Source organism: Daldinia decipiens, assembly GCF_022478715.1.
Source record: "Daldinia decipiens strain CBS 113046 unplaced genomic scaffold F4813scaffold_35, whole genome shotgun sequence".
Lineage (NCBI taxonomy): Eukaryota > Fungi > Ascomycota > Sordariomycetes > Xylariales > Hypoxylaceae > Daldinia > Daldinia decipiens.
This window is the reverse complement of record NW_026054578.1, coordinates 211,012-224,110: the sequence shown is the minus strand read 5'-3', so window position 1 is coordinate 224,110 and position 13,099 is coordinate 211,012. Positions and strand designations below refer to the sequence as shown.

Sequence of the window (13,099 nt, the reverse complement as noted above, 5' to 3'; positions counted from 1 at the left end):
GTCCTTCTGCTTTGTCTATCATATTTTAGGCAGATACTCTCCTTAATTCATGGCTTTATCCGGCTGCGTGTTTATATGGGTACTCTTCTAAAAGGACTGCTACTCGTTACGTTGAAATCACGAAGCCACACCAGCTAATCATATCGACTCACGTTTTTATCTGTCAATGATAATGTACAGTCAAGCTCATTTTCAATGTGTGGGCATTCAGTCATTGTTCCCGGTATTGACTTACACGCAGTTGACCTACTTCTTACCGGCTCGTTCATAGTCGAGCGCACGTTCATGAGGATACCTTTATACTGCTACGTTTTATTAGATATATTTGGTGGTTCAAGCCTTAATATAGTTACTGCTGCTTATGTATAAAATATTCATGGAAAATATATCGGTAAAAGCCTCGGGAGGTCAACACCAAGTTGTGTTCTTGATAAACAAAGCTAAATTCTGGCATCGAACCTTATTCATAGGATGTTCAGTGGTGGTAGGTTAGTACCTCCTAAGGGATTTATTAAGGATAAACTACATCCTTTTATTATCATTAGGCTTATATTGGGCCACAGCAAATATTCTTTCTTAATTTGAACTTGGGGGTTCTAAGATAGCTACTACTCGGTAAGAATATACATTTAGAAGTTGGGAATCGGCACTCCTTTGGAAATTTCACAAACAACAAACTTATTTATTAGATCTGGGATGAAACTTAGGCTATGAATACTTGGGTGTAGATATTACGAATAAGTTTACTGCTCTTACAGCGTGTGAAGCTATATGCAAAATTAAGTGTTCTGGGGGGACTTTGCTAGGATCTACGTACGATAACTTTATCATTGAACCCGGGTTTAAGATAGGGTGAAAACATAAGCTCAGTTCAAATCTCAAAGGTCTGAGAGCCTTATTTATGCGGGTTTACTTATTTATGATTGTCAAAAAGTTGTTAATTCTGGCACGTGAAGGAGCTCATGCATCAACGGGATCCTCCGGCTCCAACGTTCGTTTACAACGCGCGGGGCCGTCCCCGCCTTATTCAACTACATACTGGCAAAACTCTACCGGACACGTATTCTGGAATCTCAAGTTGAAAATAGCGGGTGTATCATGCGGTTTCTTGGCGTTTTGACGTTATTACTCTGGGCTGTTCGAAGCTATGCTTGGGATACTGGAGGAATACCCATGATAGTCCTTGAAGATAGCAAGATATCGGCACAAAACATCGTTACTTGGGATAGCCATTCATTATATGTGAAGGGAGAAAGAGTCATGGTTATGAGCGGCGAGTTCCATCCATGGAGGCTACCCGTCCCATCCTTATGGCTTGATATTTTTCAAAAAATTAAGGCGTTGGGATTCAATTGCGTATCTTTCTATAGCAACTGGGCTCTGTTGGAAGGGAAACCAGGCAATTTCTCAGCTGAAGGTGTATTTTCCTACGAGCAATTTTTCGAAGTCGCAACTAAAGCTGGTATTTATCTTATCGCAGTGAGTATTTCTCAAACTCCCGAGCAGAACTAGCTAAACAGAACAAGCGACCCGGACCTTATATAAATGCCGAAGTGAGCTTTGGTGGGTTCCCCGGATGGCTCCAACGTGTCAAGGGACACCTAAGGACGTCGGATGACGACTACTTGGCGGCTACAGACAAGTTAGCCTCAAGATCGCCATGGAAATAAGTTCCCAACTGACTCGGACAGCTATGCCGCTCAAATCGGTGCCATTATTGCGAAAGCCCAAATTACTAATGGCGGCCCTGTAATACTTTATCAACCTGAGAATGAGTATACGGTCGGCGTCTCCATCCCATTCCCCAGCGGCAAGTACATGCAATATGTAGAGGACCAGGCTCGGAACGCGGGAATTGTCGTACCTCTCATCAGCAACGACGCAGCCCCCCTGGGAACTAACGCTCCGGGTACGGGGTTGGGTGCAGTGGATATTTACGTGAGCTACACTAAACGATATTACTGCACTGAAGATTCTGACAAGAATTAGGGACACGATGCCTATCCGGTTATGTTTGACTGCGTTAGTATCCTCATGTTCATAATACCAGTGACGCTGATAGATCTAGCAAAACCCTTCCACCTGGCCGCCACTGGCATTATCGGGAATCTATCACCAGACCCACGAACTACAGAGTCCGTCAACCCCTTTCTCTCTCGTGGAGGTTGGTAACTGGATTTTTTATACTATTTAAGCTGCTCCCACTAAATCTATCGCCAGTTCCAAGGTGGCGCCTATGATCCTTGGGGAGGTCCGGGGTTCAACAATTGTGCAGCATTTATCAACCACGAATTTGAACGTGTCTTCTTCAAGAACAATTTTGCGGCAGGGGCAACTATCCACAATATATACATGGTTAGTCACGATCGGGGTATTCTCGCATCTTTACTGAATTGCTGCTAGATTTTCGGAGGGACCAATTGGGGTAATATTGGACACCCAGGAGGGTATACATCTTACGATTATGGAGCGGTAGGTGGGAGCCTTTCTACCTAGGAAATGTATATTAACTCAGATTTGCTTTAGGCTATATCAGAAGACAGATCGCTTACGAGAGAGAAATATTCGGAACTAAAGTTACAGGCCGAGTGGTTGAAGGTATCACCAGATTATCTGACTGCGGAGCCCGGAGCTGCCCTGGTGTGGACATATGCTAATAATGCTGCCATCACGGTAACTCGGCTTGCTGGAAATAGTACAGCTGGTAGCGGGTCATTCTTCATCGTCCGCCATAGTGACTATTCTAGAATTGCCTCGGATAATTACACGATGAAGCTTCCAACGTTGAAAGGAGAGATCTCGATCCCCACATTATTTGATGATCTTACTCTCTATGGCAGGGACTCAAAGATCATAGTTACCGACTATGACGTTCGAGGAATCAAACTCCTATATTCTACCGCAGAAATTCTAACACACCAGAAGTTCGAAAACTCCACTGTTCTTCTTGTTTATGGTGGACCGAATGAAATGAACGAGCTTGCCGTGCAAATTAAGGACACCACTTCAGTTATATCAGATAACTCCGTTAAGGTGAATAGGACAGGAGACCTCATAACTTTAGCTTGGTCTACTCCAGAAGCAAGGAATATTGTTCAAATTGATAATTTTCACATCTACATTCTAGGTAGGTAGGGTGCATTATTTTGCTCGCATGACCAAAGCTAATAGAAAAGTGTAGATCGAAATTCTGCTTATAGTTATTGGGTACCTGAGATTAATAAGTCATCATCACTAATTATTAATGGGCCATATCTCGTTAGATCCGCCTCTTTCAAGAATGGCGTACTATCACTCTCCGCAGATTTTAATAGATCGACGATCGTTGAGGTTATCGGAGCACCCCAAAACACGGCCGTTCTTAATATCAACGGGAAGGCAACTGAGTTTGAGGTGGAAGATGGAAGAATAGTAACAGACATTCAATACTCGGTTCCAACGCTCGATATTCCTGCTCTCTCTGGGTTATCCTGGAAATACCTCGACTCGCTTCCTGAGATTCGGACGGATTATGATGATTCTACTTGGTTGGCAGCAGACCACCAGTCAACAAACAATTCATACCAGACTCTACAGACACCGACCTCCCTCTTCGCTAGCGATTACGGATTTAACGCCGGGGTGTTGCTCTTCAGGGGCCATTTCACTGCCAAAGGCACCGAGAAGTCTTTTGAAATCAAAACCCAGGGTGGCACCGCTTACGGCCACTCGGTCTGGCTAAACAGTACCTTTATAGGATCATGGGTCGGCAGCTCCAGCGCTTCGAGCTACGACGCAACGTATAAGCTTCAAAATCTTTTACAGGGGGAATCGTACGTTTTGACGATCGTGATCGACCATATGGGACTAGACGGCAATTACGTCCCAGGCATCGACACCGGTAAAGCGCCTCGCGGGATTCTCAACTATCGCCTCGCTAGCTCATTATTAGACAGCACCCCTATATCGTGGAAGATCACTGGCAACCTCGGTGGTGAAGACTACGTAGATCGTACCCGGGGTCCCCTGAATGAGGGCGGCCTCTACGCTGAAAGGCAGGGCTACCACTTTCCGCAGCCTCCCAATGAGGCTTTTACCCTAGGTTCGCCATTCTCGGCGCCGGGGAAACCCGGTGTATTATTCTATACTGCACCGCTTTCGCTCGACCTCCCTTCTACTACATACGACATTCCGCTCTCCTTCTCTTTTCGCAATATCGCTGGTGGGGCTGTGCGGATCCAGCTGTATGTGAACGGGTGGCAGTTTGGTAAGTACGTACCCCACATCGGGCCTCAGACACGATTCCCAGTTCCAGAGGGGATCCTAAACTACAACGGCGAGAATTGGATTGGTTTGGCAATATGGCGCATGGAAGAGAGCGGCGACGCGGCCGTGGTCGATTTTAGACTCGAGACTGGCGAGCCAGTTTTGACGGGACGTGATCCTGTGGTCTTGGTGGAGAGTCCGGCGTGGTCGTTACGCCAGGGAGCTTATTGATCTTTGACGTCTTGCTATATTACAGCATGATTATGCATAAATTTATAGCACCTGGTTGTGGACGTGGAAATAAACTGCACCAGCATAATTTCTAGATTGATAGAAGTATGATGCTATGATTTATAAACGACGTGGGCATCTATATAGTTCTCAGGGTGGATATCTCGGGATGATTTAGGGGCAGAGTACTTTGCTCTATCACATTGCCCTCTCAAAGTCCTAGGGGCACTTGGTAGCTAAATTCCGGCAAGCCAGCAAACTGAGGAAACGAATTTCCCGTAACCTGGTAACGCTCTAGGGGTAGGAAGCTCTCCAAATTAGACTTGACACAGCCAGTCTTCTCTAGTGCCCGGCCCTCAAACCGATCTTCAATCCACTTCAGCCAGGTCTGTCTCGTGGCATCAAGAGTAGGTACATGCCATGTTCCATTAACAACCAGGTACTCCAGATCTCCGCTGGGGACGGCTTTGCAGGTGGCATGAACAGTTGCAGCCGTGGCATTTTCGGGGATATAATAGTCTTCCGTGCCATGGATAACAAGAAGTGGGCCTTTGAAGGCTTTCCGTCCCGCATTTGCCAGCTTGCCGTACGCATCAACGTACCAGGTCTTGTCGTAGCCATCCTGGATGATATTATCACCCGATAAGAAAAGCTGCGTCGAAACGCCTATTCCGCCCTCAACTTCTTGCAAGAGCTTCGTTCGCGCGATGCCCAACGGAGTTAGCCACGTGCTAAGGTCGAAGTCTGGGAAGATGCTGGGTAGAATCATCCCAATCCACGGTAATATGAAACCGATTTCACCGACGAACGCGTCTGTAGTGGGACTCACGGCGATTGTACCGATATACCCATCCACAAGCCCCTTAAATTCATCATATCCCTTGGCCGCAAGTACTTCGGCAACACCCCACGCAACGCCACCACCTTGACTATGGCCTATAACAGCGAAACGTTCGTCCAAAATATTAGGAAAGGCCTCTAGGGAGGCTTGAAAGGCGTAGAGAGCATCGTGTCCGGATGTCTGCGACATTAGATACTGGTGGGGGATCTCGCTACCATCCCAGGACTTGTGGATACCAAGGCCAGCGTAGTCGGGCGCCACCACGGCATAACCTGCAAGGGCCAGGGTAAAGGGTGCCTCGCTGCCATACCAAAGCGCCCTATGTGTCGAAGGGCCGGCTGAGGCGAAGAAACCCTCTGTACCGTGTGTCCAGAGTACGGCAGGTGCTTTAGTAGACTCGCTGCCGTTCCCTGTTTGGAGCTTCTTAGGCGTGAAGGGCCAGAGGATAAAAGCCGAGGCGGGGACAACGGTTCCGTTGAGGTTCGAAGTTGTGTAGAGAATACGCGAGAGCGCTGTGTTGGGGGGGATAACAAAAGACGACGCATTTGTGAACTCCTGGACCTTAAGAAGGGTACCAGGTATTGGCGTTCCGGAAAGTGGTGGGAGCTCGTAGAAGCTGTCCTGGGCAGGACCACCGTTGGCGAGTTGGGAGCGGTCGAAGTTGATAGCAATGTTGATGTTAGTGACTGCTGTTGATGACAGGTTTGCAGACTCTATCTGTGAGCTTGATAGAGCAAAGCTAGAGTTGAATCCCGTCGACTGCTCAACGTTCAGCGGCGCTTGAGCCTCGACAAGTGACACCATGAATGAGACAGCGGCTAGTAAGGTTTGTAAAGAATACATTGCAACCACTTCTCTTCAAGTTGGTTCCAGCCTGTTAGTGATCCTTGGTGTCAAGCTAATTCTACATAACTCAAGGCGAGTGATGGCCATGGTTATATACGCGAAAATGAATATACTGTTGATTGGCCATGATAACTATCTGTACATATCTCCCATTTGACCATAGCACATTACATTGCCTATTCTAGCACCATTTTCAATACCATGATTACCAACAGCCGTTCCACGGAAATCCGTGGATAAGTACTTAGGTAGTTAGCGCCGAAAAGCTGCTGACGCAAAAGCGCCGGAAAATGATGTTGGTGATATTACGATGGTATCCATCTGTAATTCCTGGTGATCTTTAAATCCGTGAGAAGGGTAAAAGGGAGTGATGTTATGAAGGATTTATCCGATATCTTTATAATCCAAGGCTGCTGACGAATGTGACGCACCTGCTTCTATATAATCAGGTACCTTGCGCATAGTATAGTCTAATTGAAGAATTGGTGATCTTTAAAACCAACAATCGCTAAAAGTCAAGGCGGCATTCCGCAATCGCAGCTTTAACTGATAACTAAGAGATAAGAAACGACGCGTCTTGTAACCAGGTACGATGAAGTATAAATTATAATATTTGACCGTTCTGTATTAAACAGAGCCGAACTCTAGAGTCTACATACGATATGAGCGCAACTCCAAATAATGGTGGAGATATGACAAAATCAATTCGTCATTAGATGGTCCATCCAATATTTTCCTTCATGTCTTGGGTGTCTGCATGGGCGTGGCGTAGGGCGCGTTTGACAAGCGGGGGTTCATATATATTTTTCTGTATATATGTGACCTTTTAAGTGCTTAAGTTTAGATGGGGGATGTGATGATTAGATCTATCTTTAAGAGAAAATCCGCTTACGACATAACTGATTTCGAGGTGCTGGTATTTGAACAAGATGTCCAAGTCTGTATCAGTTGATAATTTCCCAAAGCCAACCTCTATTACGGGTGGCTGTCTCTGTGGCTCCATAAGATACCGTGTCGACTTCCCGAAGGACCACGATTTCTTAAAAGCAGTAAGTGAGAATATGTCTAAGGATGTAAAATTATGAAATTCGTGGACTCAGACGAAGCCTCTTATACCGCATCGCCTAGCTGCTGGAAGCGAATAGAGAGAGGACGATAATCTATTCAACGGCTTGCAATAGCATTGAGCTGCCCCGACTAACAAGACTCAATATAGAGCGGAAGTTGTCAATGTACGCAATGCCGACGGAACACGGGCGCACTGATCTTCATCGTACATACCGCTCCGCTCAGCAGTTTTACGTTCCTCACGTCCACGGAGACGTTAAAGATATTCTACGCGACACCGGGTGTTCAGCGCGCGTTCTGTACAAATTGCGGCAGCTTTCTGTACTGGCGGAATGAGTCGGTTGAGGACATTGATCTTGCGGTAGGGTGCGTGGATCCCGAGCATCTATCCGAGTTTGGATTCGCGCTTGCGAATTCATCAGGGCACAACGTGTGGTGTCAGAACGAGATCAAGGGCGTCACCGACCATATTCTCATCAAGAAGAGAGGAATTAAATGGTCTAGAAATAGCGGGAGTGCTAAGTTATGAGCGAGTATGGTAGAAGGATTTTGTCTATGTTAACGCTACTATCAATGGAATTCATAGTCTCGAAAAGCTTCACGAAATGTTGTAATCGCTAGGTTAGTGGTAATTATGCCAATTCGGAAAGCTGAATGTGATATCGACCTAAGATGGGTAGATTCTAGAGCCAATCAAAAAGGAGTACCACAGAAATGGTCTAGTAATATAAACAAAACTTGCAAAAAAAATTCTCATCCAATAAAGCATCAGTGGTTTAGTGGTAAAATCCATCGTTGCCATCGATGGGCCCCGCGTTCGATTCGCGGCTGATGCATTTCTTTTGCTGTTTTCTACCATGGTATGGGTTTTTATTTTTATTTTTTCGGCTTACCATTTTATTTTATTTTATTTTATTTTCGTAAAGGACCTAGTCATGCATCCAAGTCCATACCCGTCTTCGGAATACCTGGTAAGCAAATGCTCATATCTCTTCACTTATATAACACGCAATATCACGCGCTAGAACATTCAGTTTAAAATATGTTTAAATCAACTCATTATTCTCTATGCATGCTATATGTACCTATTATACATTTCACATTAACATAACTATACCAACACACACTCGTCCAACCAATCCCCCCTACTTTCCTCTTACAAAACGAGAGCCACAACAGCCAACAGGCCAAGGCTCAAAGAAGCAACCTTAGCCGAGCCGGCGGTAACTACCGGTGCCGTAGGGTACGAGGTCGAGGCCGAGCAGCCAGCGCCGTTGCACACGATGGCGGTGTATCCGCTGCCGGCGGAAGTAGTCGTGGGTGCGACGGGGTATCCCGTGCCGGCGCTGTAAGACGAGACGGTGCCGTTGGTGTTGCCGTTGTTGTAGCCGCTCTTGCCCGTGGGGTAGACGGCGACGGTCAGCGTGGTGGACACGGACTGCACGCTGGGGGAAGAGGCGGCTGGGGTGTTCACGACGGGATAGCTAGATGCGGCAGCGGTCTGCACGCTGTTAGACGCTAAGGGGTAGCTGGACACCGCGGCAGTCTGTACGTCGTTGGACGGCGAGGCCTGGTGGTATTGGTTGCCGCCGCCGACGGGGTACGAGGCTACGCCAGAGGTAGTGGGCTTGGTCTCGGCCGTCGTCTTAACGGTGGTAGGGACAATCGTGGTCTCAATGGCAACGGTCTCGGTGGTGACGGAGCCGACGGGGCAGTTGGTCACGCTGGGCGGGCACTTGGTGATGGTGCTGATGCGGGTGCTGTAGATGGTGCTTGTGTAGGGAACGGCAGTGGGGTTCTGTGTCGGCTTTTGCGTCTCGGTGACAGGGCACACGGTGGTGTACAGAGCAATCGTCTTGGTAACGACGGAACCCTTAGCCGGGCAGTTGGTGACGCTAGGGGCGCACGACGTCACGGTGTAAACGGTAGTAGAATAGACGGTGCTGGTCGTGTACTCCGTGGTGGAGGCGCTACCGGTAGGGTAAGGAGACGAGGTTGCGCTCACAGACTGGGTCTCGGAGACGCTGTTCGAAGCACTGGAAGTCAGGGAAGCGGTAGGATAGCTGCTAGCCGAGGCATTGTTCGAAACACTGGATGTGACCGATACGGTAGGGTAGCTGCTGGTTGAGACGCTGTAAGTGGACGACTCGGCGAATGAGCTGGAGGTCTCATCAGGAGGGCAGTCGTCTTCCGAAGAAGTGGCCGAGGCGCTGTACGAAGAGCTAGAGATGGTGGAGATTACTGAGAGAGTGCTGCTGCTTGTAATCAATGAGCTTGTCAAGGACTCTGTGGCAGTCGCGATGCTGGAAGACGATGTGCTGTCCGCGTAGGTTTCGCTAGCAGATGCTGAGCTGCTGGAGGTAAAGTCGTAAGAAGACGATGTGGAAAACACGCTGCTGCTAGTTGCCGCGCTGGAGGCCGAGGAGCTAGTGGAGCTGGAGGAGCTGGAACTGAAAACTGAGGAGCTGGTAGACGTAGCAATATAGCTTGAGCTGGAAGCACTGCTTGATGTCACAAGATATCCTGAGCTGGAGGTGCTGCTGGATGTAGCAATGTAGCTTGAGCTCGAAGCACTGCTTAATGTGGCAACAGAGCTGGAAGTAGAGATGCTGCTGCTAGTGCTAGAGGCAAAGCTCGAGGTAGACGTAGTGCTGGCCGTCGAGGAAATAGACGAGCTGGTGGTGCTGACGGTCGACAAGGTGGAAAAGCTAGTGGAAGAGCTAGTGGAGGAGCTTGTGGTGGAGCTTGTAGTGGACGAAGTCGTAGCCGAGCTGCTAGTTGTAACAGGCTTGCAGACATCCCCGTCACAGCCACCGCACTTCAAGGCCTCAGCAACCAAGTTGTAGTAGTTCTTTCCTGCAAGATTCTTGTTCTGAGAGGCATAATAGGCATCCCACAACATGGCACCGCCGAAGTGCTCCTTCTTCTTGTACGTGCAGATCAGATCCTGAGCCTGTTGAGCCGGGATGTAGCCGCTTCCGAGTAGGCCAACAGCGGAAGCGCTGCCGGGAAGACCGATGAAGAGCTCAGCGGCGCTGTTAACACCGCCGCTGATGAAGCTCTCCCAGTCATTATAGTTGAAGCCAGTGGTCCAGGCCTCGCAGATGGGGTTGTTATAGAACTGGATCCAGATCTTGTCGAACTTAGCCTGCTGAAGGATGATCTTCATCTGGAAATAATCAGTAGACTGCGGGCATTGCGGAGCAGCAGTGAGAAGAATGCTCTTGCTGTCAGCGGTGATGAGGTCACGAAGATGGTTCACCATGTTGACATATGGCTGCTGGTTGCCTAATAATGCTAGTCAGTATATATACCTAGGTAGGTAGACATATACTAGTACGGCCACGAATTTTGACGCGACCGAAATTAGGGAGCGAAATAAAGGGGTAGAACTTACTGAACTTGGTCTCGATGTCGAAATCGAAACCATCGACAGTGATGTGTTCCGTGCTGCTGATATCGAAAGGTCGAGGCCCCTTGTAGCCGCTCTTGAAAGGACCGAACGCCTTGTAAAGGAAGTCGGCGAAATCTATACCAGCCTGTACAGAGGAGAGGGTATAGTTGCTCGAGGAAGTGAATTCTCCTCCGATAGAAAGCAACACCTTCTTGCCCAGCTGCTGACACTTCTTGATGTCATCCTTGATGAAAGAACACGAGCTGAGAAGCTTAGAGTTCCGGTTGTTGTTGACATAAACCTCGGCCGCACAGTGAGCAGCAAAGTTTGTGCCCGGGTATCCAGTGCCGTTTCCATTTTCGGGAGAGTTGTTCACGAAACCAAGAGTAACATAGTCGATGCTATCGGACTCGCAGTGCGTACCAAGACTATCGGTGTCAGGTCCTGATTGTCCCTATAAATAGGAGTAAGTATATATGAGAGATATATCTGATAATGCAATATCATACCCAATAAGCATTCAGCTTATAGTCTTTGGTGTAAGTAGCAAAAGCAGAGGAAGCCGAAAGGGCGGCAACCAAAACTGAAATTTTCAACTGCATCTTGAACGACGTATTAAGAGATTATGTGATACGTAAAGATCGTAAAGTGGCCAAGGCCGTAATGAATGTGATCGTCAAGCTACTCAACGAAAGGACGCAAACAAGACGTTTGCCACGGCTGGCTAATATGCCGTTTCTTGTCAACTCAACTGGTGGTGATGAGAAAAAAAAGAAAAGAAAAAAGAGAGAGAGACAGAAGGCGGCGCGGTTATGAACGAAGAGCAACCATTCGAACCCAGCGATTCTCGCCCGAGTTAGGGGTTGGCTATCCTGCATAGTGACAGCCGTACACTAGAGTATAGTGAGGTCCTACAATGTGTGACTAAAATTTAAGGCATGAGATAGGTCCGTTCTAAGTCGGTGCCTACTTATCTCCTGCCTAATAATTTCCCGAATCTCATGGAGTGAGATTGAGTTGTCCCGAATGGGACTTCGCGCCGAAGCGACCCATGATAGTAGGCAGAAGAGTCATCGCCCGATCAGTTACAATATACCAAAAGTACACAGCGCTGCTAGAATTAGGAAGGTTATCAAATTCAGGAACAAGCATAGCGCTCAGCCTAGAACTTAGCTCTCTCTAAATGTGGTTGACGGGGTTGACAGGGGACAGCGATTGGCCGGCTGCGAGGGCCGGATATTGAAAGCATCTCCACGGCGCAGCGGGAAGCCTATAGGCCAAAGAACGGCCCTGCGTGGAGATCGATTAAGATCTAGACAGACTAGGCTAACCTAGGGGCTTGCTTCTTCGTCAGACCATTTGAGGCTCGCTTAGATCGAGATTGTTTAATGGGGAGTTTTTTGTGAAGAGGGAAAGATCATCGCTCTCGACGACGACAACCGAGGAATAAGGCTATCGACTAAAAAGCTTTGGAGTAGAGTATACAGTCTTCATATTTGGTTGCTATCATAATTCACAATTCTCCCTTTTCACCTTGATTATGATGTTGTAACCCTACCGAAGCGCCTTTTAATCATGTTTAACATGCCTTAAAGAGGACCATGTTTTTTTCACCTGTGGAGTCTTGAGCGCTACCAACTAGCTAAGCGCGAGAGCTCGACTAGGCCGCCGAACTTCTTTAGCACCTGATCTACCTTATAGACAGACTTATCCCCCTTTAAGTTCCTCTTAGTGTCGGCGGTACTTATATAACGAGCAACACTCTAGGTAGATGGTGACGCGGTGCGTCCATATTTTGTTTGAAATGCCCAAAAATGGACTTTCAGCAACTGTTAATCCCGCCATAATGACGTTACCCTAGCTCTCCCTCTGTGTTCGTCGCAATTGAACTCGGCTTTTGATGATACTCGTTAAAATCCGACGGAACTGCTAGCCTGATACGCGGGACCTGACGCCGGTAAGATTACCCAAAACTGATTATATGGATTTACTCCTCGGCGTTGTCGATTCTGGTCACAGCGCTTACGGCTGATTATGCGCGTAACCCAATTTATGTGGTGAGCTCCGCTGCTGGCCGGAGGAGAAAAAATTACGTTGCATCAGATCGCTGCCAAACATGTTCCCAGGCACAGGTTTGGAAAGAGAAGCTGAGGGAGGGCATCTTAGTCTATGCTAAAGTGGTAAACATGGTAGGTATTTATGTTATATATACACTGTATATTAAAGATCATATAATTGACTTAAATAAGTGTAGTGACGATGATGAGCTTGTTAGGTGTATAATATATGAGTTGACATCCTCTTTAATGTTGATCTGTAAGACCGGTTTTACTACTTAACTTTGGTATTCTTAAAAGATTTACCTATCCAATTGGAACAGATCCCTCTATTCTTTATATTTCTCCAGGATATGTTAAGGCAATATTCTGTACCACCAACAGGACAGTCCAGTACTTAAACTGCCTTGCATGGGT

General features: G+C 47.5%; 4 protein-coding genes and 1 non-coding gene across 5 annotated transcripts; 3 read left to right on the top strand and 2 right to left on the bottom strand.

Moving 5' to 3' along the window:
- Positions 1–1,173: 1,173 nt before the first annotated feature.
- On the top strand, positions 1,174–4,476 carry F4813DRAFT_382517 (glycoside hydrolase family 35 protein; the record flags this gene model as incomplete). The annotated part of the gene is made up of 9 exons (XM_049245812.1): positions 1,174–1,479; positions 1,527–1,642; positions 1,692–1,938; positions 1,990–2,022; positions 2,069–2,164; positions 2,221–2,355; positions 2,404–2,472; positions 2,527–3,127; positions 3,182–4,476. The coding sequence occupies 9 exons, from the start codon at positions 1,174–1,176 to the stop codon at positions 4,474–4,476; spliced, it is 2,898 nt and encodes a 965-aa protein (XP_049096657.1).
- Positions 4,477–4,582: 106 nt separating this feature from the next.
- F4813DRAFT_200676 (putative secretory lipase) lies at positions 4,583–6,626 on the bottom strand. Its single transcript, XM_049239542.1, has one exon. The coding sequence runs from the start codon at positions 6,158–6,160 to the stop codon at positions 4,688–4,690; it is 1,473 nt and encodes a 490-aa protein (XP_049096656.1). The 5' UTR covers positions 6,161–6,626; the 3' UTR covers positions 4,583–4,687.
- F4813DRAFT_200677 (Mss4-like protein) lies at positions 6,627–7,842 on the top strand. The gene is made up of 2 exons (XM_049239543.1): positions 6,627–7,212; positions 7,380–7,842. The coding sequence occupies exons 1-2, from the start codon at positions 7,093–7,095 to the stop codon at positions 7,758–7,760; spliced, it is 501 nt and encodes a 166-aa protein (XP_049096655.1). The 5' UTR covers positions 6,627–7,092; the 3' UTR covers positions 7,761–7,842.
- Positions 7,843–7,996: 154 nt separating this feature from the next.
- On the top strand, positions 7,997–8,067 carry F4813DRAFT_t118. The gene has a single exon. It is a non-coding gene; the product is annotated as a tRNA-Gly (tRNA).
- A 27-nt stretch (positions 8,068–8,094) lies between these two features.
- Positions 8,095–11,975, bottom strand: F4813DRAFT_369877 (glycoside hydrolase superfamily). Its single transcript, XM_049244471.1, has 3 exons — positions 11,135–11,975; positions 10,629–11,079; positions 8,095–10,519 (listed from the first exon to the last, which is right to left on the bottom strand). Exons 1-3 carry the CDS (start codon positions 11,225–11,227, stop codon positions 8,388–8,390), a joined length of 2,676 nt encoding a protein of 891 aa, XP_049096654.1. The 5' UTR covers positions 11,228–11,975; the 3' UTR covers positions 8,095–8,387.
- Between the last annotated feature and the right edge of the window lie 1,124 nt (positions 11,976–13,099).

Coding starts and splice junctions, on each gene's coding strand:
- F4813DRAFT_200676 (XM_049239542.1), bottom strand. CDS start 6,160: ATGTATTCTTTACAAACCTTACTAGCCGCTGTCTCATTCATGGTGTCA.
- F4813DRAFT_200677 (XM_049239543.1), top strand. CDS start 7,093: ATGTCCAAGTCTGTATCAGTTGATAATTTCCCAAAGCCAACCTCTATT. Junction 7,213..7,379: donor ACCACGATTTCTTAAAAGCA/GTAAGTGAGAAT, acceptor GACTCAATATAG/AGCGGAAGTTGTCAATGTAC.
- F4813DRAFT_369877 (XM_049244471.1), bottom strand. CDS start 11,227: ATGCAGTTGAAAATTTCAGTTTTGGTTGCCGCCCTTTCGGCTTCCTCT. Junction 11,080..11,134: donor ATAAGCTGAATGCTTATTGG/GTATGATATTGC, acceptor TCCTATTTATAG/GGACAATCAGGACCTGACAC. Junction 10,520..10,628: donor CGACATCGAGACCAAGTTCA/GTAAGTTCTACC, acceptor TAGCATTATTAG/GCAACCAGCAGCCATATGTC.